The following is a 27,251-nucleotide window of genomic DNA, read 5'->3' as shown; positions in this document are numbered from 1 at the left end:
TTTAAACTGGCCAAATTGTTCAAATTTGTCAGTACAGTTTCACTACAAACGGTACAAATTTGGTAGTAATTTTTTAGTTCAGAAGATGCGTTTCCGGTAGTAATTGAGCCGGATTACACAATTTCCGGTAAACCGCGAAACCGGAACGCCCGGTTAACCGCGAATCAGAAAAAAGATAAAACGTTACGCGGCTGGTTAAAAACCTGTTACAAGAACCCAAGTATCTCCATAACCTCCATCATTATAACACTTTCTGCTTATGTGAATAGTAGTTTTTCTTGAACATAATGAAAATCATGTTATTACTTGGACATTAGGTAAATATACCGCATGACTTGTAAACAATGATACCGTGGAGGAGGAAAATTGGTATTAAATCGTAGAAACATAAGTTTTATATGAGCAGAAACTTACTCTTACTACTTTGCCATGCCCTCTGCGTCTAGATTCATCTCTCAGTATCAGTTTGGATACGGAGATACGATATCGTATAACGGCATTCGTCTACACATTTTGGCAATTGTAACTAAGCTACCACTATTAAAATATGAAGTACTAAAGATAAGTAATACTACATCCTACAAATAACTTCACCAAGGTTGTGGTGAGCACATTATTAAAATATTTTTCAAAACTATGCTAACAATAAAAATACTTTTATATTGGCTACCTAAACAACGAAAGAGACAATTGACAATGTCTGAAGGTTCAGAATCGATTCCATAAAGGTCATGGCGCTCTCAAATTCACAAGCATACAGAGTTAATCACGTGAAAGTATTACTTAAGAGGTTACAATTTTATCAAGGTACTTATTTAGTACGTATTTTTCTAGCTAGGCTGTTTGTAGGCTACATTTCAAAAAAGTAAATAGTTAATATTAGATGTTCAAAAAAGTAAATGCAGTAGTATTGTTTAACAGGAAGATACTTTTAATAAATTTAATATTTTTAAACTATCAGCGCTAATATCTTTGTTGAAATTAACAGATATTATAAAATTCTCAGGATGACTAATAATCAAGACGTAAATAGCGTCCGTGAAACTTGTGAAAGGGGATTACAGCCTAGTAACGGCGCCAACAAAGAAACCCTAGTGCATTTTCTTCGTACAGACAACTAAGGCGTTCCAAATCGAGTTTCTCTTCTATTATAGTTCAGAACCGGCGGTCTCAAGTCCTTTGTTGCACTCAGCGACGGGGTTTGCAGGTATATTTTTGCCCGGCGAGGGGTTGACAGCCCTCGGGGCGGGATGCCAAAGCGGCCCTACGAACTGGCAGACCCAGCAGGCACGCCGCCCTGCTGCGCCCTCGCTTGCAATATGTTACAACAGTCGTATGCACCATTCCAACTGTAACAAAACTCACAGCACAGCTATTCATAGAGCATCTATGCTTGATCATTTCTCACAGTAAAACCAGCTTTTTCTGAGCTTACCTGTTTCATACAATTTCTTTTAGCGCACGTAATTGAATAAACGTGTTTGCAAAAGTTGTGAAACGTGTTTTTGCAATAATATCACTCCTGACCAGTATGAGATGGAAATATCTTACTCTAAATTTTAAATTTCTAAACAAATCCATTTATTTTTATTAATTTCTGAAGGGTAATAATGACAATAAAAATGACATTAGAATTTACAATAAATAATAAGTAAGGAAATATATCCAAAAGTATCATTAAGGCGCAGCTCTACCGCTGTAGTCTACGTTTCAATATCTAAGATTACTTTTACTTAGAAATTTACTTCTGATCAAAAGGTTTTTATGATCAGTTCTGTCATTTCATAAAAACATTACAATGATTGCAGAACGGTTATTTTTAAAGACAAATACATACATGATTATATTTATTCAAACAAGATAAAATTTAATTTAATAATACAATATTTGTTTATAAAAATGAACCAGTCTTCTCCGCAATTTATTGATTAGTTACGAACGCGCCGCGGCGGGAAACGAAGAGCGCGCCCGCCTCTGACCAGCCCGCGGCGGTCTCACTCAACAAATACTGATGTAGCCGTCCTCTCCTCTGTGTTACCGGAGATGTTTGAACTACTTGGAAATGTGCAACAGATTACCCCCACCACGGCCACCCACACAGCTGGCTCTCAGCTGTTTGGAGTAAACAATCAATTGCTGTGACATACTGGGATCCCCTCCCCCCACTCCACCACGGACGTGTGTGTCGGTCGGTTATCAGCTGATCTTCCCTCTCTCTCTCGCTCTTCACTTGACAACCACGGACCGCCAAAGGTCAACAACTGCTTCCTTGATCCCAGATCTGGGTCATATAGGTGCAACTTGTAAACTGTTCCTGGCAGGGAACTGATATCAGCTGATAATGTTTTCATATCTGGCAAGTTGCAGTTTGATGAATTAATTTTATTATCAACATAATTTCATTATTTGACTGTTTAAATATAATTTATGTGAAAAGGAATAAGATTGTATCGTTCTTTAAAAATCAATGTACAATAATTATGAAACATAATACTTTTTTCATTAAGCTAAAAATAAAATAATTGATACATGAAAATGTTACTGTTTACTGGTTCTGGTGACTGAGTCAATCCAATACCCACTATTTACAAATGAGTCAAAAACAAGTGGGTGAGTCAGTGGGAGACTGGCTGTCAGTAGTAACTGTAAAAGCAGTGACTCAGAGGGAATTCAGGTGAATGTTGCACTTAAGAGAGGAGGGGAAAGTTCTTACTTCTGAAGTGGGATAGCTCCATACAATACCATACAAATTCTTAATGATGAGACTCATACACTACATAATACAGTAAAGTATACTATAAAAAATAAGTAATTAGTGCTCAACATTTAGTGAAAACATTCCACCTATATGTAGTACATACAAATCTAATCAAATAAATACATATTTAATTTCACAAATAATCTCATCAACACAATTTGGATTAAAAACACATCACATTAAAAATTAGGATGCATATTAGGTATACTTTAAAATTAGTCATCTCCCATAATTCAAGACCACACATAAGATTGTAAAAGTGTTTTGCTGTTTAAAACTGTTCTCGTGGGGCTATATATAATAAAGATGGCCATCACTAAAGCCAGCTCTTCAATAAGGATTGGTACTGTAATTTACTCCATCTGTAATTATGTAGCAACTTTTCCTTCTCAATTTCCATTAATTCTAGAATGCTTATAATAAACATAATACTAAACATCACATTTGATGTTTTTCATTATTAATTTTTTTAATACTTCATGTACTCTATTATTTTTGTTTAAGTTCTTTATTTATATATTAACTAAATAAAAAAATCATTACATCCTGTTTAACAAAACATATTTAATATAAAAATGATTTTTAAATTTGTCAACTCCTCATTTATCAAGACAGGTTGGAGTTTCAAATATAAGAATATCTACAATTAAAAGTTTTTTTTAAGTTTTGTACATTTTAGAATTTTAACAAAATACAATATAACTTTAGAATATTCAAAAGTGAGTAAAAATCTAACCTGGAGGAGTAAATAAATCTTATTGATTGATAGTATAATAAGTGAAGGAAGACTCCCTACTTCTATGCTGATAATTCTGATAGTCAGTTAACTCCTAACTGACAAAACATTACCATGCTTACATATATATATATATATATATACATATATATATATACATATATATATATATATATATATCTTATATATATATATATATATATCTTATATATATATATATATATCTTATATATATATATATATATCTTATATACATAAAAATCTTGAGTCACGATGTATGTTGCCAATAAACTCCAAAACGACTGAACCAATTTCAATCAAATTTCACATGTATCCGTAATTTAGTCTAACTTAGAAGATAGGATAGTTATTATCTGAATTATTCGCTTATGTCGTGAATATAAACGAATAAAATGAAGAAACGTTTTCAAAGCGCCTGCACATTATAACCTGCAATTACGAGATAGATACGTATATTAAACAGTGAAACACTATTTGAAGGCGCTAAGTTATGATGTATAATTGTCTAAACTAAATTTTTGGTTGAACTTAAAGGTTGAGTGGTAGACCACTTTGTAATAAAATACATTATGCATGTACAATACATTTTTGACATATTTTCTTGATCGTGACATCAAGGTAAAATCTACATCGGGGTTGGAAATATAATTTACTTCAACCAGAAATGCTCATACGCGGGCAAAACTTACGAAAAGCGTGCGAAGCCGCGGGAAACAGCTAGTATATATATATATATATATATATATATATATATATATATATATATCTCAAATAACAGAAATTCTCTAAGGAGTAGAAGGAACTGCCATACCAAGGGCATTTTTTGTGGCCTTCAGTAATTAAAGGTTGCTACAACTAATTAACCTTATCCTTCTTTTAATTAGTGTTTTATATAAGTTGAGGTTCCTTAGTTCCCTAGTGATCTTTATCTAGAGGCCATTCTATTTTGGACAGGTGGTCTGGTCTCTTGAGGGGAGGAGATGCTTATCATCATTTTAGCCTACTATGTCTGGGTGATAGAGCAGGTGTTTCCTTCTTTCAGAACAAAATTCACATATTTCAAAAACTCTAACCTCATTAGTAATCTTATTTGAGCCTAATCTCTTTAGGATTAATTCAATTAAAATCACTGGCTTACTTCTTAAAGTTGAAAAATTATTCTTTTGGAAAAGATATTGTTTAGAACATTATTTATAGCACATGGTCTAGTAAACTGTTTGAATTACTAATGTACTTTTAATTTTATATGGTTAAAAATTTTAAAAAGGTAACAGAAACAGATGGAACAACGTTAATTGAGAACAAATGTCTACCCGATTCCCTTACAAATATGGATGAAATATTATTTTCAATCATTAGGAGTGAAAGAGGGTGCAGGCTATCAACTACAAATTAATTTCACAAAAACGTCAAGGAATCAAAGCATAAGTGATGAATGCAGATGCTGTGCTAATTGTTTGGCATTACCTCAATTAGGACAGTATTCAATTAAAATTTGTTCACCATTTAGTAATTTGCTACCAATATCCCAGATATTAACCTTAGTCAAGAGAAATAATCCAAAAATATACATTTTAATTAAAATGTATATGAATGGATAATTATTTGACTATTTTAAACAATAATATTTGAATACCAGTGTCAGGTGATCTTTTAAGACATCATACTTAGGCACATAAATTGAAATTAAGAAATAAAGTTGTTATTGAATTTATACGTATTTACAACAAGTTGCAAGAATACATCAACAAACACACCTGCACTAACATCCCATTACTTCATTTAGCCAAATTACAACATTACATATAGATCCTACAGTTTGAGTTGTCTGTGCTGAAATTAAATTTATGTGGTAGTGTTTGCACACATAAGAATGTGCTTTTATAAGAATACTTTACTTAATCAATGCTAACATGCATTTGTAATAAGACCAACTTGTTATTTGGCATTCATTTTTTCAAATACCCACTAGTTATTAATATCAACACATTTTAAAATGTGCACCAAAATCATTTTTATCTTTAGTTTATTTCAACTTACTTAAAACAAAATTATAGTTCAAGAGTTTTAATTTTATCAAGAACCTTTTGGATGGTTTATCTATTGGATTATAGCGATTATATAAAAATTTCTCTAAATCAGTAAAATAGGATCAGATTTAAAACTTTCTCATTTCTCAAACCAATTAATGAATTGATGCTAATACTGTATATTATTTAAGATTACTTTTTTTAACTTGAAGAGAAGAGCATCCTATTTTATAGTCAATATATAGATGGAATTTAAAATCAAAATTGACCCCTTTAAGAAGTTGTTTTGTCATAAATCCAAGCACTGGTGTTATCTAGACAGTAGATTATTTAACAGCACTAATTGGTCGTTGAAAAACCCAAGTTATCGAAGAACTTGCACTCCTGATTGGCTCACAAATGGGACAAACAATACTAATGATGTTCATCGTGGAAGAAAAGCTACAGGTTAAACTTTAAAATTTACTTAAATCTACTAATTGTTACAAATGCCTTTTATCAATAATCCTAAGATGTCTATGCAACTTTCCAGAACAATCTAAAGGATATTCTCCACAGTTAATTATTCATTACTCATTGGCAAACCAACAAAAGGCAAATTACAACTATCTTATTAATATTTTTAGTTATGTTTTTGAAAAGTTGTACAATTTATTCAGAATAACTTAGAAGGATTTTGATGGTGTACGGGAAGATATCCTTGAATCTAAACTAGTCCTTTACTGGTTCAAATATAATGAATGTGATGATGAATTAATTATATTTAAAATTAATAACAATGCTAGTTATTTAAATGTTTTTAAACAACAACCGTTTCATTATCACGATTTATCATCTGTGACAAAGGCTCAGGAAACCATAGAAAGAGAATGTTAGACAGTACATTTTATTTACAAATCATTGAAATAACTCCTCATCAAAAAGTATTCAAGCAAACTCGGATGAGGATTTTCACATTCGACCCTCACTGAGTAATTTTTTTAAATCTTAGGATTTTTTTGTAATGAAAAATAAGAATCAACAAAAATCAAATACGATTAATACAAGAATTGTTGTAGAGTTCTAGATTTCATTGATGATAGGAATTTCCAGTTATGAATGGAATCCCATTTATTAGACATCAATTAAACGCTGAGAAGTGAGATTAAACACGATATTTTGGCGGGTGGCAACACTCAGTGCCATCTCCGCCAGCTGGCTTTTATTCAAAACACTCGGGACACGAACAAATCTGCCCCCAGCAAAGAGCATTTGCCTACTAGTAAAAATATCTGCACTTTTCCTTTCCACAAGTTGTAAAAAAGGTGATTTCTACAGAGTTCACAATACCACAGATTAAATACTAATGAAATTAACAAATTGCTTCATCGTACGGTTCCGACAGAGTATAAAATTTATTTTTACATTAATAATTTTATTTTACAATAATATTTTGACCTCTTATTTAATTTTACATTAAGAAAACTAATAATATTAACCTTATAGATAAAAATCCTTGATTTCGGTAGGCTTGCATGAATTTAAAATAATTTCAGAACTATACAAAAACTGTTAAAGCTACAAATCTGCAGCTAATTGAACTGATTATTGTGGAATTTTTAACTCTGTAAGTGGAACACTCTGCATATGCAGTGAATCAGACTTTTGTGGAAGTCTACTTGCCGCATATATGGCACATTTGCTTACTTTCATATTATGTACTGTTTGAATTAGAAAAGAGGAAATTAAACTTTATATAGTACCGAAATTTGTAAGAATTTCTGTTGTTTTAAAAAAAATAATTGTTCTTGTGTCAGCAGCTGGCACCTACAACAGCCACTTGTGAATCACATTTATTATACAGTCTTTTTTCAATTTGATAGAAGTCATTATTTTGGAATTGATTTCAGTGAATTAGTACTTAAATAATAATTTATAATTTATTTAAATTTCATAATAAAGAATAACTCTCTAACACTCTAAAACACAAACACAGAATATATGTGCAACAAATCATAAATTTACATAAAATTATAAAAGTTTATTTTATATCATATAAACAACTTTATTCTAAAAGTTCCTATTATATACCACTTTGAAAGCAGAAAGCATTTTTTGTGTAAGCCTTTTTAATATTTTCTAAAAGTGTAACCTGACTTTTACTAAAATCGCAATGCATAAAATACAAAATGGGACTTAGCTTTGAGAAATTGTCATTACTGAAGATAGCCAAGTGTTCTAGAGAACTATTAACTAAGACTAGGCACTGTGATAAGATATGACTACACTTGATGATGAGTGTCAAGCACCTGCAGATTACAAGGTAAGATTCACAACAACAAAGGAACTACAGTCAATAGACATGTTTATTTAGACAGTTATTTACAAAACAATCGGAAAACACGGGTACTGTACTACTACACTAACAGATGTTCCTCCATTCATGATGAGTCATGGATTAGACAATAATTTATGATAATGGATTAGACAATAATTTATGATAAGGAATAGTGCTATCAAAAAGCAAATTGATCATCGTTTTATTTATACTAAGAATGAATAAATTTATAGCACAATCATAATACAAAATATGGCAATTCATTGGAGACCATTGGTTCGTAAGAAAGGGAAATGGGTAACAATATCTTCATTGTTTTCACCTAGCATGCATGAATCCAACAAAAAGAGTTGGCGAATTTTAACCTATTTATTATTTTACAAATAATTCTTAATTTCTAAAAATTTATTTAAGTCCTCTTGTTCAATGGTTGCTGTTATATATTCCTCCTAATTAATTTAACCATGTCATTATTAATTACACTTCCTGTTTAGTGTACTGTTTTAAATTATATCTGAAGTAATACCATATGGGTTTTTTTCAGCTTTAACCTAATAATACATATGCATTACCCTAGAATTTATACACATTTGGATACTAATATTAATAAAAATTTAAATACTAATTTTAGAATTCCGTATTTTTAAATATCTGATTTTATAGTATTTTTAGCTATTCATATGTAGCCTACACATTTTAAGTATGTAATATTTATTAAATCGAATAAATATTATGTCCTCTTTCTGTAACCCTCTCTTTCTGAATTTGCCTGATGTTTAAAAACATTTCATTATATTACTGTATATATTTACCTGTAATTATATTCAGAATTTTTAAAATAGCCAAAATTTCATATGTTTTAATGCTTTGAAATTGTTTTGTGTGAGGCAAGACTATGTATCTAGTATTAAAAATAATTGTTTGGAAATTTAAATACTGATGGCATATTTTGACTCATATGAAATTATTCATGAAAGATTGTTTTCCAAGTGCATTTTATAAATGGCACATAAGAGAGCTTCCCTCACAAAACTGGGCAAATTATTTTATAATAAAATGTTAAAATGAGAACAACTGGAATTAATTAAGAAAAATTGTTTATTGTTAAAACCATTGTGTTTTGGAAAAGTTAACAGTTCAAACCATTTCAGTAAGAATAATTAGGTTTAGTTCTAGGAGTACTAAAACATTCTCCCTATAATTCCAGTTTTTAATAGACTCCCTTTGAGTATCCAAAAGAATTTGGGAAAAACTCCTATTATTTGACAAAAATTGTAATTACATATTTTACTCTATCAACATAAAATTATAACTTTAATTAAAAAAAAAATGTTCATTATGATCATCTTTTGTAACAGCATTGCAGAATGATGATTTTAATTTAAACTTGTGCAAGCCCATTAACAGTCTCAGATGAAAATATTTAACATGTCCGTATTGCAATAAATTAAATCTTGTGCTTTTTACCAAAACAAAGTGATATAAACCGTATATTTTTGAATTTGTGAAATATAAAACCTTAACTGTGACATGAGCCATGTACAGACTTTGAGACATGCAGAATAGTAGTAATGTGCATCTACTGCAGTCAATATATTGAACTATGGTACCTCTGTAGCTATATTATATGAAGCTACTTAGAAACTTTACAAATACAGAGAACAGGCAGGGAGTGAGACATAAAATTACAACTAGTTTCTCTTTTATTCTGACCTATCATCTGATATCTTTTGCTAAAAACAGATGATAAATTATACTGTATCAGATATCAATTAATTAACTGAAAACAAATGGAGTAAAATAAGTCTGCACTCTATTGGAAACAAAGGAATCTGTGTAAAAATATTTGTAGGAGTCTCAGCTATATTGTGTATGCGTTCAAAGGAACAATTATAAATCACAAAAGAGTAATATTGTTTAGTGCCAGCAGGCCCCACAGAACTATTGGTACTTGGTTTGTCAGGAATGTCTTATTCTCATACTCGCATGAAAAAAATTAAGTTGACCCAGTAATTAATCAGAATTACCCTAAAAAGATTTGTTATCTTAAAATATAATTAAATGGGTTGCCATAAAGCTTCTTAGCTTAATTTCACTTTCCCTTTCTATGTAGTTATTGCAAGCCTTTTCAGTATGTCAAATATCAAACACATTATTTTTGGTCGAAAACTAGGAGAGATGTCTCATTCTAAAGACAATATTAATATGCATATAAACATGCATATTTTGGATATTCAAACGATCATTCAAGTAATAAACATTTTCTGGCATGTTAAAACCATTGCACATAAATGGAATCTGACTTCATCCTTGGATACATCAGCTGGGAAAATGTCCAAGCAGTAAAAAACAGTAGTTAAAGCATTCAAGGCAATAGACGCTTAACTCTTCAACTAGCTATATAGTGACTTCTGTACTGGCAAGCATGTTTTGGCCATTTGTAAGTATTTAAATATTTATCGGTTTATCTAAACTGCTACAAAATGCACATGTACATACAAAGGTAAACTTATGTTTTTTTTTTTTTTCAAAAAAAGTAAGTCAAATTTGAATACTGAAAACATTACTTCACATACAAAAAATGTATCTTGTAAAAACTGGTGGTTGTTGAACAATTTGAATATAAAACCACAAATACTGAGTTCCCTGGACACAAAAGGTCTTTGCAAAATACTAAAGTAGGCAAAATACACAGAATTTATCATCAAAAAAGAAAACATGAAACACTAAGTTTGATGGTAAAATATATAATAGAAACAGAGACGACAACGACTCAATATAAGTTCCCTGACCAGTAGGAGGATTAATTAAGAGCCAGCTATAGAGAAACGACTCTGAATTTTATTCCAGAAGAACAATGTTTAACCTCAAACATTTTTAAACCCTTATTATTGGTCGTAAGTTATGGGACATGTATCATTTTAAAGATATGACCAATACAAACGTTTGGATTTTAAACAGCATCCATAATTTATACTTATTCTCGTAAAGTGTATGGGTACTTCTTGAGTAGCCTATAGAAACAAGACTGGACAAAGTCTTTTATAAGAACAACATATAAAAACATAAAAGAACTAAAATGTATTTGGATGTGTATTAATTATATCTTTAAAATACATTTTTCACAATTATGTAATTAAAATCAAGGGTTTAAGATTGTTTGAAATTTACTAGTTTCTCATGAACTGAAATCAAAATGACCGCCAGCTAGCTCAATGAAATTACAAAGTTCTGCCTCAATCAAAATTCATTTTGTGTACCATGGAACTAAATAAGATGTAATCCTCAGTAGACTAATGGTAATACTCTCAGCTCTCTAACCGAGAGATCATGGGTTCAAAACCCGTGGAAGGCCAATAATGTGTAGATATGATATATAATATATGTTGAAGAATAATAAAAACGGTGTACATAGAAGCTGGCATAGAACGACGAGGTTTAGAAGAGAGAGATAAAAAAATAAGGAGATAAAAGTAGCCTAGGCATCTAAACAGTGACCATGTTTTCTCTAGTTTTTTTACAACAAAACTTATAGGCCACCATACTGTAACTTGCTTATGATCATATCAAAACTCTATACTATTATAATTCTTGTTACGGTCTCATTGTAATACAATGGACAGCTTGCTTTATTTTTTCGCACTTCTGATCCATGTGCTTTAAAAATTATATAAAGTAACTCAAAATTAAGGTCAACTAAGAATCACTAGTAAAGTACTTTTGTGGTTATTGCACTAATACCAGTTCCTATTTCAAGGATTTTAACGGTCCTTAAATTGCTTCATTTTCTAATTTTTTTGTAATCAACGAATAAATGGATTAAAAATATAGGCTATTTACCAATAAAGATTTTGGTGTCAAAAGGGAAGATTTGATTAATGCTGTGTAAAACTGAACAAATTAGGCCTAACTCTGATGGGATAGCCTATTAATACTTGTGAAATTAGCCCCTAGAAGCAAATTTAAATCTACGGAACCAAATTCCTAGTTTTATACAATAAGCTTTATAATTTGATGAATAGACCTACTTCAGGTGGTTTGTTTCTTGGGTAGGCTTATCCTTCTCATAAATGTGACATACTAAATTGAAATGCCACATGTTTAACCTTGGACTACCTAGTATAAAACAGGTTTTCATTACTAGAATTAATGTATTCCCTATACACTAATTACCCTTCTAATATTTTTAATAAAACCTCGACCAGAAAATAATTACTTTCATGTCTAAAATTAGGGTAAAACTTTGGAAGGAAGATTTCAGTTTTCATGTGAAAGCATGGTTAGAGATCATCACATTCTTTACTTAATTTAACAAAGAAAACTGAAGAAAATTATACATATTTAGAAAAATTAAATATAGAAATTAATTTAGGAAGCCCTGTATCGAAATATAATTTACTTCTACTAGAATATTTTTTATTTGAGCAAGTGTCTTTGTAGAAATTATTCCGTCATGGTTCAATACTTCTAGTTCTTATGTGATGAAATTTTCTAAACATGTGAGACATTTCTAGCAAAAATAAAATTTAAAAATATCTGAACTATACTAACAAATCACACAATAACAAGACTCACTAAAAATCTTAAAATATTAATTTATATTTGAGCTTCAAAGTTAATATAAAATGTCTTTGTTTAGTCTCCATTTTGGTTCTCTGTTGGTTGGACCGAGTAGATAGAGCAACAAATGCCTAATATTACACATGTTCATATCGTTTTCAGTGAATCGAATAAAGCCAAAACGTAATATGAATATGCCACTCTAGTTTCCAATCATTAAAACTATAAAAATTACTCCTTATAACAACAAAATAAGAGAAAACTAGACATCAATTCCACCGCTAACGTCATCAACATGACGCCACCAACACCCGACCGCAAATAGCTGCTACGGTTCACTATTAATTTTAAAATTAGCGAGTCCGTAAGTTGACATTGATTCCCACGTGACACGTTTGGCATTTAATGACCGCCACCGCGCTAAAGATCGGGCAGTCTCAGGGGGGAAGCATTCCTTGATCGCTAGTAGTCTGCTACGTGCAGCGTAATACAAAGCAAGGTTCAATGACATTGTTCCCGAAATTTTCTCACTACAATTACAACGAATGTACTTACCAATTGTCCAATTTGATGAGTTCCTCTGGTTTTTTATTCTTCATTTCAGCTTTTAACCTGAGAGCTTGAGGATATAAACTTAAAACATGTTCAAATTGACTCGCAGAACCTTCAGTGAAGAAAGTTGCTGTGTCCCGCACGGAAGCCATTGTGATAACTACAGCGTTCGAAGTCGCCGCGAGAGAGCAGCACTGGCGTTTTGTCCCAGAACCATGTTTTACTTCAGCTTTCAAACGAGGTCTTATTATTCCAATATGTATACACTGAAACTGAATGCACGTTCACATAACATCAATATGTATGTTTTAATATGAAATAATTTTATACACTGAAAAATGCCAACCTATAAATATATGAAAGGCAGCGGGAATACATGGCGGGAGGGGAAGGAAAGCTGTATATCAAATGACCTCCCTCCCCTGCCTATTGTGTGGTACCTAAGTTCAAAGGGGCGAAGCCACATGCCTTTTAAAACCGTTGGGGTTTTTCCTAGCTATCTTCCTATTGCCTAAATAGTTTAAAATTGTTGTGAGCCAGGAAAATAACAGACTACACCCGAACTTCCTGGGGCGTTAAAACACAGTATTGTTACCAGTGAAGTCCACCATCTTAAAAAACATTATATAATAATAATTGTGTTTTCTATGTTGCAATACATTGATGAACTAAAGCAACATATTAACAACTGGTTGTTATTTAAAAATCCCTCCAACAATGAAGGCAACAATAAAAACCTCACGACCTGTTTTCGTCTGAGATCAATACGACCCGGGCGAGTTTTTTTATCCATAGCTTTAATAACTCTAGTATTGATTAAATGAGGGACCGAATCAACGTATTTATAATTAAAATTTCGTTTTAATCATCATAATACTCCTCTCTTTTACCGAGACAGTAATATTCAACTGTATGCAATCAAATGTTTAATTAATATTCAACAAATAACGACATTTTCATTTGAGAGATCGCTGGTTTGAACAGAGTTGTGAATAATTTAATTAATTCGGAACAATATGCATTTCTAAAGAGAAATCCATTTACGGTTGGCAGTTGTTTAATTTTTGTATTTCATAAGTCTGTTTTATAACAATACTATTAAGCATTATTTGTATTTTTCCAATAGAATAACAGTTAGATGTAGTCTATGTATTATTACATAAAAACATGTTTGCATTGATTTAAGAAATATGTTATAATTAAGCAATTAAAGTTGGCTTGTTAACCATTATCTGGGTAACATGTTTAATATACACATTGGAAAATGATTCCATTTTTATTTTCCATTTGGAAATTTGTTGTTTTGCTTATGGTTTATAATGACATCGTTTTTATATATCCAACAACAAAACACTACTTTTAGGTAACGAATGGACTATGTCCATCACTTTTATTTATTCCCCCTTCCTCTCCTCAACCCCAATTCTCCGACCCCCTTTTCATTCATCACATCCTCCACCCCCTTCAACCCACCCACCGATCCACGTTACGCACATGGTTTACAAATCACGCTACCCCCTCTTCCACAATCTCTTCTCCACCCCAAAGCATATTCACGTGTCCGTTGAGTGAACCCAAATAGCAATCCGGAAATAGACTTTGTTGTTCCACTTTCCGACTTCAGAAAGGAGATTTCCCCAGGAATGTTTATATTATTTGTTTACTTACTAGCGTTCGTATGTATTCTTTTTTCTCAAATATACTTAAATATGATGTTATTTGTATATAATATAAGTTCAACAGTGTACTAATAATTGAGTTGTGATCTCATAATTTTGTGTCGTTTTCATCATACAAAAGTAAAAATGCATGTTGTTGCCGTTACTAATAACTTTTACAAGTTGATCTAGAAATGTCAACCCCTCCACCATCATAAATTTTGAAATTATGAACATTTTAAGAATTTCATCATGTATTCCCAAATTGTACATGACGGATCATCTTGAAGAGACACAACTACAAGATGTATTGAAATATTGTAATGAGAGAAACACTTCAAGTTCACTAATCTATCTAAAATTAATATACATTCTCTTTTTCGTGTGGAAAATAAATATATAAGTTAAAACACTAACATTTTAACAATTACCTAACCAGGATTTTAGTTTGGGAGTTTGGGAGAAGCTGGAGAAAATATAGAATTTATATTTTTGGCGTAAACTGTTCTAAACAAAACAGCTACTTTTAATAATTAGAAGAAATAATTATTATAAGAAATACAATTGAAATAACACCATATGAACGAATCTACAGAGGGTTTAAAACTGGTGTCTCAGCATTATTACAATGCTCACCGTGTGTCCAACGCGTGCTTTTGCACCTTCACGACGCCTTCACATTCTGGACGCAATCCCGGCTTGAATTTTGTGACAGATGCGCCATCTATGATGTTAGTAAAATAGATCAATAAATATCTTATTTTTCCACAGCCACCCAGAATGTTTGCAAGGTATCTCCTTCTCCACTAGAAACCATTCACTCTTCAGGGCTTCTGAATCTCTCAACTACAGTGCTTGCACTCTCAATTTTGCATTTGGGACAGGGAGTTTTGTGCGGGATTGGTATTGACAATACTACAAAGCAGTGGTGTGCGCCCTTCTTTCTTATCGCGGATTCGCAGGAGCCAGTCCTTAACATTTCTTTCAGCCACAAACTTTTTTCTCTTACAGCATTGATTAATGTACATTAACATAGCATAATTGTTCTTGCTTTAATTATAGTTTATACGTAAAAATAATGTAAATATGACAATTTTAATTAATGCTTTTTCTAAAATAAACTATAATATAAAACAATTTATTATACGAGAGTGCAGCAAAGAAGGCAGTTGAGAGCGTGGCTACTACGGTCCGTCACTTAGCTGTTATTAATCAAGATTGTATATAAAAAGAAGCCGGAATAAGCATATTTTTCGCAATAAAATCATAACTCTAGGCTACAAATTAAGTACTCGTATCAATATTTTTATATTAACTCTTTATACCAATCTATATTTTTACATAAAACATTTTCTAACTTCCTGTAATGTTTTCATCTTGTATACAACATTAAAATTTGTTATCATTTTGAAATAATTGTATATTATTCTGATACTAAAATGACGCGAAAATATTATAAGATTTATTCCAATGATGTCTCAAAGTTTTAGAACATTGTTATACACTGTATTTTAAAAGATACTATTATAATTACTCATATTTCCTATTATTTATTTTTCTTACTTTTTAATAAATAAGAACAAAAGAATACATTTTACATAAGCAGGTATTTCTTAAGATTTGCTATTTTATGTTACCTGTAGGCTATTGTGAATTTATATTTTATATAGGGGAATATTAATATGCATACAGAGTGCAAAATGCGTGGAAATATTTTCAGGACACATGCATTATTAAAATATTAAATAAATCACCTTTATATTCAATGATATAGGTATACTATAATGGCAACCCACAAAAATTAAAATATCTTCGTATTTTATAGTAATTTTAAAATATTTTAATTAAAAGTGTAATGAAAGGTGTTTCATTATTTGTCATGTTGGTTCCAATGAAGGATTCGTGAATGGTGTTTTGCCAAGAGTGAGGTGACATGGTAACAGGGACTACGTACCGCGCCACTATATTGGCCAGACCACAACCAGCTTCTTTGCTGCTCCAGTGTGTAGTCACTTTTACTACGTTTTGTACCTACTATTTTTCCGACCACATCATACCTGTATTTTTGATGTACTCATAGTAATGAAATAATTCTCTTTAATATCCATACTTATATTAAGTGTTAATTACATTTTGAAGAAAATGTGTGGTTTTTTACAAAAACTTTAGTTGTAAGTACAACTTAAACCGGACACGTATGGCAGGCGAGACGAAGCGATTCCGCGGCGTTGCCAAACTTCAAAAACCAAAAGTAAAAGTTAGGATGCATGGAGTGTAACATCTTATATGGGCATCCTGCAGCCATCTTCATCGTCTTAACTGGAGTGCCCTCCGATCCTGGATTTACTCTTTGGTTGATCTAGCTGCTTTTGCACGTTCATCCAAGGCGAGCGAGGAGATCTCCATCTCAACAACTTCTTCATACTGCACTTTACTTTTGGTTGCTCCGAGAAGAAATCTATCACACAACGCATACTGATTTCCTTATATTAAAGACCCGTAGTGCGTGTTTCTGTTCATTCAGGATGGTTCTTCAAGTATCCCTGTCAGCTTCGAACTCCCACTTGGGCATTATTAGTATCTCCGCTCTGAACTGCCTGAATTTAACCTTTTCTGCGGCTGAACATATTTCTTCGGTCACGTTTTCTTCTTGCTCTAGAGAGAGACCCCCTTACGGTCATATACGATCGGCATCACCGCAGTCCACGTGTAGTAGGCCAGCTTCCTTTGCCCGAGTCCCCTTGGCCATATTATACTCCATCTGGTAACTTGGTAGTCAAACGTAGAATTGCTGTCAAAAATATAGAAATGACGAATACTACTTCCTTTAGAGGCTTAATGTCATTGGCGCGTAGCTTCCCTCCTCTTGAAAAAATATATACAGGTTGAAGTTCCTAGTAATCCATATGAATTTCGAAAAATATACTCATAATAGCCACTCAGTATTTTCTCACCCTCTTTATCCTTTCATCTATATCAGAGAGGTAACATTGCTTAACTTCTCTTTATGACAGTCTACTCTCTTGTATATAGCTATTTTGCAAAAGTAACCACATTTACTACGCACACAACCTTTGAAGTATAATCGAGCTGCGTGTTCTTCCTCAAGACACCGATCGTATCTTGGCCTCCCTTTGTGGATCTCTCTGAAAATAGAACCAGTCTATTTAAATTGTTTTTATGTTCGCTCCACTTGTCTTCCTTTTAATACTGGGTTGAGGCTTTCTGTATGTCAGTCTCTTCCAAATTTCTGCTCGGTGATTTGAACCATAGCTGCAACTTACCAAAGGATCTTTCAAAGTAAAGATCTTTTCATTAATTATTCATTCATCTTTTGTATCATCCCCACGTTTATGACGTGCAGGATCGCTTCCGTTTTGATGTGTCCATCGGGACTTAAGTTTTAAAACAATGACAAGTTTTTATTAGTGAATTATCTTTCCTCGCTTCCTTTTTTGATATGATAAACAATCAATTGCCGTTTGAAAAAGGTTACGGTGTCTCAAAATGACTGCTTTCTTGACTACCTTTACAATTGAGGTCGAAATAGGGAAATAGGCGTTCTAATAACGACCATTTCTTTTTCCATGTTCCGTCTCCCGACAACTTTAGAAATCTACATCTACGACTTCCTGTGCCCTCTCTTCACATGAATGTTTCTTCGACGTTACCATGGTTGGCTCTATAATCGTCGTTTTGAACTTAGCACTGATCTTTCTGAGTGAATTCTTTGAACTTTTCACTTCCACAAGCCTGATCAAAATTCCAACCCACATCCTTCTTATTTATTCCCTCAGTAATATTGGAAGAAGCAGTATTGATAGTCTATCTTGTTTAGTACAGAAGGTACCGCTTTCCCAGAATGTTTCCCAGAAGGGATAGTCTGTAACTGAAAGTCTAGTAGGGATTCTCCATATTAGCGAGCACCGTTATTTAATCCCTATTGAGTATTCATACAAAAATCACAAATTTGTTCACTTCACCCGTAAATATAAAAAATGAACTCTTTACAACAGAACTTAATAGTTTTGATGTATATTCAAAATATCTCCAATAATATACTGTACGGCTAAAAATAAGTGTTTGATGTTTATCATTGTTCTTATCGGGCAAAACTAAATGTCATTCCAGTAAAACCGGCAAGCTGTCGTAGAGTGGCTAAATTGCATTCTATTGTAAGGCTAAATTGCATTACAATATTTCTGTTGTAGTTTTATCGATATTTCTAATTTGAAAGATTACTCCATAATATGAAATCACTTATAAAATTGTAATATGATTCTACAGTTCATAAATATTGCCTGAGGAATACAACAGCCTCCACTGGAGCAAAGGGCGATCGAATTTCTTCGTGCTTTTTGTTTTGTGTTTGTTTATAATAAAGATTCTGTTGGAATGTGATTTAATTGACATATCTTATAATATTATAGTTTAAATTTTCCCTTTATCCTCTCATTTAGGAGAGGAATGGGTGATTTTGAACCCATAATAAACAACCTATGTTGTTGTTAATATATAAATTAGATTTATAAAAATCAAAAATAAAATAAAATTACGTTTGTTTTGCTAAATATGGAGTATTTGAATACAATAGAATTGCTTCATAATTCCTAACCAGCTAAACAAATAAAGAACTTGTTAATTGAATATACAGGGTGTTTACGAACTATCTGGTAGGCTAATATTTTGGGGAATTTATCTTCAAATCAAGGCAAACAAAACTTTTAATATAAATATGGATAATATGCTTAGTATACTGCATGTACGTTTGTATTTGTTTTTTAGATTTTATTTTTTATTCCAAAAACTAGTTAAAATAATAATTTAAATTTTTCACAATTGTTGTACTTACAGTCTCAAATCAATAGAAAATTAACATTATAATATCATGTTTTATGATGGCGGACGTTGACATTTTTAATACTTAATACAGTAAAATGTAAATGAAATGAAATGAACATTTTTTTATTTAAACAGGCAAAGGTAGTGAGATTATGAAAGATTAAAAGAACAATAACGTTTGCTAGATTAAGTAAAACATTTTTACATCTGGATCATAATAATCGTTCAATAAATAATTAGTATACAGTACAAACTTTTAACTACCTATTGTAAAGCGTGTTTAATGATGTCGTAAACGTGTAAAGAATAACAATTTCATTACAACAACTAAAAGCATATATTTACATCATTTATTGACATATTTTGTGATTTAGGTATCAGCATATTTTAATTAAAATTTTCAACTTCTATTATTCTTCCTATATTTTCATAATGTTGGTTGTTACAGTATATTACGGTGTATGTTTTAGTTTTTTCCTGATTGGAAACTGCAAGAACAATTAATAGTTATGCAAAATTTGTTCTGGTTTCCAAAATACAAATAAAATCTAAAATATGCATACCTGCAGTATTTTTGATCTATCTTGTATTACAGTTTATATTTACCTTGATTCGAAGAACAAATCCCTAAAATATAACCAGAGAGTTAGTAAACTCCATGTATGATTAAAACCATCTTATATTACAAAAAAATTAATATAACAAAATAATTAAAAGAAGTAGTTAAAATAATAAATAATATTTATTTTAGATTTAACATCCTACCTAAATATTGTATGGTAAATAATATTGAAAAGAAAAGAGCCTACATTTGTATTAATGGGTTTTGCGTATATTCTTAAAAAAAATCAAAGTTCAGTCAGGAAGAGATGGACAGCTTGATTACCCTTTATACGAGTCCTCGTACACCTGCTGTGAAGTACTCCAATTGGGTCCCAAAAATAACTTTTAATGTGTTTTTTTTTTTATAATACGATCAACACGTCTTTGCTTTTATTCTACACATCCTAGCTTATAGGTTTGTATGTGTATTAGCAATGACATGTCCATTGTACGGCACCGGAATTTGTGGAAACCAACAAATCAAAACAATTAGAGATGTACATACCATTAAATTCTAGTCTCAATCAAAACGAAATTTCCAAATTTTTTAAAGAGCTCGTTATGGTGGATAATGGACGATATGAAACTACAGATAGAATTATTAAGGACACGATTTATATATTTAAATTGTGTTGGTGAAGGTAATCTTTCATTAATTACTCTTCTGCAGACCGTGACGTTCTGGGCGGGGCATCATGTTCTTGAGATTCTTCTAAATGGCCACCTCAACTTAAGGAGTCCTGAGGGCAACTTGGTGTCCAAGTAACATAACCTTATTATGCTCCTGCTGGAGAAAACGAGCTTCCATGCCTGACGCAACAACGTGGGACAGGTAGCGGCGTCAGTCTCGCCCATCATCTCGGCTTCAGGATCGTTAAGGGCAACTTGACGTCCAAGTAACATAATCTTATTATGCTCCTACTGGAGAAAACGAGCTTCCAGGACTGACGCAACAACGTGGGACAGGTAGCGGCATCAGTCTCGCCACTTCGAATCATCATCTCGGCTTCAAGATCGCTAAGGGCAACATGGCGTCTAAGTAAAATGACCTTATTATGCTCCTGCTGGAGAAAACGAGCTTCCAGGCCTGACGCAACAACGTGGGACAGGTAGCGGCGTCAGTCTCGCCGCTACTAAATCATCATCTCGGCTTCAGGATCGTTAAGGGCAACTTTATGTCCAAGTAACATAACCTTGTTATGCTTCTGCTGGAGAAAACGAGCTTCCAGGCCTGACGTAACAACGTGGGACAGCTAGTGGCGTCAGTCTCGCCACTAATAAATCATCATCTCGGCTTCAGGATCGCTAAGGGCAACTTGATGTCCAAGTAACATAACCTTGTTATGCTTCTGCTGGAGAAAACGAGCTTCCAGGCCTGACGCAACCAAGTTGGACAGGTAGCGGCTGTCAGTCTCACCACTGACCACAATGATGATGGTTGCTCAAGGCCATCTCGCTCGCTATCTACAGGAATTATCTACAGTTCCTGGTCAGATGACCCTCGAAAAAGTGTACTACATAGTAAATAAAGAATACAGTTTGGACAGACTTGAGTGGTTTGACACGGTTGCTGCTGTCGTGACTTCTATGTGTGGGGCTTCTATTTAGTTCATGTTCAGTTCTTTGGTTGCAGACATTAGTAGGCCTAATACTGTCAAACATGTCACCCTAAGACAAATACGTACGTAAGCTTACATTGTAAGCCTGCCGTACACGTAAGTATATATATACATATTATAACTCGTTACTAGTTCCATTGTAATATAAGCTGCTACAGGAATTTGTTTTGCGTCGGTTATTATTATTAGAAAACCTGCAAACCAGACACTAAAACTGTCCCAATCAAAAAGTTGTTTCATAATATTAAATCATAACAGAAACTTAAAAGATACATACGGTGTTGATGAGCTTATTTTATTGCAAACCATTACGTCTCATCGTGTTCAATAAATAGTTTGAGTGTAAAATGTACACGGTAATAAGTAATATACGAGTACTTATTTAGTAAATCCTGTTCGTTGAACTTTAAATAGCCATGCGATAATTGCTGTTTGGATAATGAAATTTATTGGTATAACTAACAGCGCTTTTTACGTGTTATCGCGTGTCTTCTCTTCCTTATTACAAGGGCGTTAAAGGTACGCATTTTCAACGGCAATCAAAACATTTCCAGGGGAAATTAGCGCCATAATTCCCTGTTCGGAACCCCTCCTATGGCTAATTTATTTAATTTATAGCCCAGAGTATTGAAGTCGAAGCGTAAAGCCTGCCTTAGTGGGCACATACGATACAAGAATATTATGATCGCCTGCGAACAGTTTGAAGACACTTGCTTGATTGTATATTTACTTGTGAGATTTAGTGTCCAGGTAATTGTGATTTAACCTTTAAACCTTTTAGCCTTTAAACCTTTTAACCTGTAATGCCAGGGACCAAATGCTTTGATTGTGTAACAGTGTATGAGAAGCTATTGCATCCAGTGCCAACATATGTTTCATTTCAGATGTTTTGGTTGGGCTCTATCTAACTGCAAACGAAAGAAATAGTGATTCTATGTTACAGAAACCTATTATATTGAGTAAACTGATAATAATAATGAATTACCAACATTTTAAATTTAATTAATCAAAAACGTGATCATCAATATAAGATTTACATGATTACAATTTTAAACAAAATAGTTTACATGGTAGTGTTTTAAATAAATAACCGCAAATAACTAAATTTACAGCACACATGTTTTGCCACACAATACTCATATAGATGCAACTTTAGAAACTTTAAAAATTATTGGTTAGATACACATTTTCTAACCTAAAACGTACAAGATAAAATGAATGTCCATGGGATATGTAGAGGTTCAGTAGTATTGAATATTTTAGTATTTTTTATTGTCACTTTCGATCAACGTGACGAAGCCAAGTCAGATAAGACCTGCGATTTTAGTGAGCATATAAGAAATAACATTTCATAGTATTATGTCCAGTAGTTTCAGACGGTTAATAAGAATCTTATATTGAATTTTTCCGGAAATTATACGTTGGCCTTGAAGGATTACAGAACATTTACCATTGAATATACCCTAACACAGCTGGGCCCCGCAACAACTCTATCTGCTTGCCCTAAGTCATCGATACCGTTCGTGGCACACAGAAACTATTTTATACTGTATATCATTTTATAATATGTTATTTCCATGAAAAATACAGAAAATTTGTTTTACACAAGGCACAATTGAGATATGTTAAATACGTAATTGAATGACGATTTCAAAGAACTTTTAACCTGTTACAAGTTAGCTTTACTATTTCAAAAGTGCATTGTATAAGGCAAATTTCCTTTATTTTGTCATGAAGATTAGGCGAAATATGTAATAAAATTAACTGAATCTAATAAGAATTACTAACGGTAATCAACACACATAACATATGATAACACATGAGGGTAGGGCTGAGAGTACGCGTGCAAGAGCGCTTGGGGCCATCGCTCTGCGGACAGAGTATAAACACAAACAAAATATTGCAATTTACCGTAAAATATTTTCTATTAAATACTTCATATACCAGGTGTCCCACGAAGAGGTTTAAACCTTTAACTTTATATTACTTGTCCATTTATGCACCGAACATTTTCAAACTCTACACAATTCATTAAATAGGGTTTAAAAGTATTCTGTGAAAATTTGAGATCTGTAGCAATTGTTGAAACAAAATGGTGGCATTTTGAAAAACTATACTTTAAAAACAGTATTTTTGGTTTTGTAAAATTATTTGTTGTCATAATATTATAGAGAAATAAAGCATTTCGATCATAAAATTAGAACATAACCTATTAAAAACCTACAATATTACAGTCCACAATTATTCGAATCCATCCACAGTGACACACTGATAACAGCGCTTAACTAACGAATCGTAAGCTCTTAATAAGACATTCTGCGGTATCCGGAGAGGTTCCTCTTCAATTTATTGTTTTAATCCTCATAATTATTGAAGCTACGAAAATAAACTTGTTGCTTTGAGTAACCCCATAGAAAGAAATCACACACAGTTAAATCTGCTGATCGGGGTGGCCAATCTAAAAAATCACTTCCGCGACCAATTCAACGGCCATGAAAGTTGTCATTTAGTAATCGCTTGACAGGATTTGCGAAATGAGGAGGAGCACCATCTTGGTGGAAGATTGCTTGATACATTTCTGGAACCTTAAACTGAGGCAAGACTTGTACATTTAAAACCTATTCCCAGTCATTGTACTGTCTGAAATGTCGTAAGATAGCAGCACCCCATTACAACTGACAGCTTCCAAATCAGAGTACAGTCTGTTCAAGAATGTATGGATTATCGGTGTTGTAATAATTACAATTATGCCTATTTACAACACCATTGCGGTAGAAACTGGGTAGGCAACCTGAAATTGTCTAATTACTTCTGTAATGTTGCCAAAAGTAATAGCCCACGCATAATACTTCACTTTTTTCAACATTAAAAGCCATTTCTCGAACTTCAATATCAGTAAAACAGTAATGGAGGAGGTTGGGTTATGTTTTTATAGCACAAGCAATATTCTTCAATCAAACAGATGTTTTCAACAATGAGCGTTTTAAACAAGCGTTAAATGAGCTGTTCTTTAAAACTGCAACGCAGTAATCAAATAAGGTAATTCAAGAAATGAATTTTTAGAGGAAGCAAAATGGTAAAATTTTCAATCTGTCACCATTTTGTTTCTACAATTGTCAGGAAGCTTTAGTTTTTAAAACCTGCCTTATTAATTTTGTAGAGTTTGAAAACGTTCGGTGCATAAATGGGCAAGCAATATAAAATCAAACGTTTAAACCTCTTCGAGGGACACTCTGTATGAACCAGTATTAGACCATAATGTTTTATGTTGTAAACAGACTAGTGTAACGATACCTTTTATAAAAATAAAGTTTAGTTTTCAACAATTCTCAACAAAATTAGACTGTGAAAGGTTAAAAAAACTGTTTCTTTACGGTATACTTCGTTCTTAGCCTCAGAACCCGATATAGGTCTATAGGCTACAAATATATGTGATGTTAATAAATAACGTATAAGCGGCTTTCTGCGAATTCCTGCGAGTGAAGGTGTAGGCTACCATTATACCATTATAACTTAGTGCACGTACATATATTTGACGTTTGACAAACGCGCGTTAGCCAAGTACCTAGGAACAAATGGGATCGTTCACATGCAAACGCGCGTATTGAACCAACGTCGTCAAAATGGAACGCTTGTAATTTTCACTTCGACCGTTGCGTTTGTAGCGCGCTTCGAGTTCCTAGACTGGACATTGGAGCGTACACATGTGATCCGTCAAGCGCGCGCTTTTGCCCAGTTCACGTGGTGTCATCTTTGTGTGTTGTATACAATGGAGGGGAAGCGTTTAATAGTTTATTGGTGAAGTGGAATAAAAACATGCATCAGGGACATAGAGTGTCCAGATTATAAAAATAGAGTTTTGAAAAAGTCAGCTTGGCAGGACATTGTGGACATATTTGTAGAAGAAAACAGTACAAAAAAATAGAAGACAGCTTTAGGTAAATATACGTAGAATAAGTGTTAAAAAATTATTTACATTGCAATACCTTAACGTAATTCAATTAAGACAATGTCTTTGTACTACTACACAAAATAGTAACACATACCAGTGTGCATTGCACATAAACACTTACACCATTCGGTCTTGCCAAGGAAGTTTGCCATCCGTAACTAAGTACTGTGCAAACTTGTCCCTCACAGTTCTTACGTAGTTACCTGTCCGAGGAACTTGTCCTGTGCCATCAAAACTTTCAAATGGTGCTTGATAATAAGCCTCTTCTTCTCTGGAGCCATCTTTACGTCTAACGCAATTGTGTAGAAGGCAGCACGCCAATATAATTGACTTAGCAAAATCTATGTTAAAATTCAGGGCTCTGTGAAATACTCGCCACTTGTTTGCCATGATTTCCACGTGCACTCTATGTAGCGGCGAGCCCTTGAAAGTCTATAGTAAAGATTTTTTTACTTGGGGAAGCTGCTTTCCTACGTAAGGACACATGATGATTTTAGACAGGCCAAAAGCATCTTCACCAACAAATACATAAGGTAAACTAGTGATATCTACGTCTGTTATTGGTTTGGGTGCTGGGACGTTAAATGTTTCTTCAGATACGTGTTTGTAAAACAACGATTCTTTAAACATTGTGGTCATTACTTTTGCCATAAGACCCTGCGTTTACATATAGGACGCATTAGTTTGCATCACACACACCTAGAAGAATAGTTGAAAAATATGTGTGTAGTTGTGGTAAAGAGATCCAGTACCAGAAGGTTGCACAATCCTGATATGCTTTCCGTCCACTGCTCCCAAGCAGTTGGAGAAGTATGCATATTTAAGGAATTCATTGCTGATTTCTTTCAATCTTTATTCCGAGATAGGAAACATACATATAGGTTTTAAAACTCTCCATAGAGCTGAGCATACATGTCGCACTATATTTGAGATTGTTGATTTTCCCAACTTGTAGGTGTAATGGAGGTCAGTAAAGTATGTTCCTGTTGCCAAATACCTGGAAAAGTACAAAATTCCTGTAGTTTTATGATTTTTAGTATGCGAAGTGCAGATTCCTGTAGTCACACACCTGAATAATAAAAATAGCTTCTAATATGTGCGTTAACACTTTTTATTTTAGGAAATACGTTGCAGAAAAAATGGAAACATGTTCGAGACAACTATGCAAGAGAATTAAAGAGAAAAAAAATGGTTGAAATCTGGTTCTGGGGTAAGTAAGTCAAATCCATAAATATTCTTTCAACGTCTTCAGTTTCTGCAACCTACTGTAACAAACAAAACTGTCACTGATAACCTGGAAAACAGCAATCAATTAGCAGAGGAAACGGAATTGCAGGATCTATACTTACTTTCAGTGAACTCAGAACGAGTGCTGTTGATAGGAACGTTAATAGTAACAAAAAGTTTAAGATGAACCCTGTCGACAAGCAATTCATAGATATTTTAAATAAGTGTTGCTCTTAGGGAAAACAGACTTACGGAAGTTCCAAAGGAAGATGACAAACTATTTTGCTTGTCTTTGTATACGGAGCTGCAAAAAGGACCTGGACATGGACGGCTCCGTACAAAAATATAGTTATTAGAAGTACTTTAGAGGGCCCAA

At 32.9% G+C, this 27,251-nt stretch overlaps 1 protein-coding gene across 1 annotated transcript in view; it reads right to left on the bottom strand.

The window, feature by feature from the left end:
* LOC124354073 overlaps positions 1–13,149 on the bottom strand; it is a 28,889-nt gene extending 15,740 nt beyond the window's left edge. Inside the window, exon 1 of the mRNA XM_046804261.1 lies at positions 12,978–13,149. Coding sequence (XP_046660217.1) covers positions 12,978–13,126 — 149 coding nt within the window. The 5' untranslated portion in view covers positions 13,127–13,149. The remainder of the gene's footprint in view (positions 1–12,977) is intronic.
* Positions 13,150–27,251: the final 14,102 nt, after the last annotated feature.

This window comes from Homalodisca vitripennis, chromosome 2, assembly GCF_021130785.1.
Source record: "Homalodisca vitripennis isolate AUS2020 chromosome 2, UT_GWSS_2.1, whole genome shotgun sequence".
Taxonomy (NCBI): domain Eukaryota; kingdom Metazoa; phylum Arthropoda; class Insecta; order Hemiptera; family Cicadellidae; genus Homalodisca; species Homalodisca vitripennis.
Note: the sequence above shows the minus strand (reverse complement) of the source record. Positions and strands in the feature narration are given on the sequence as shown.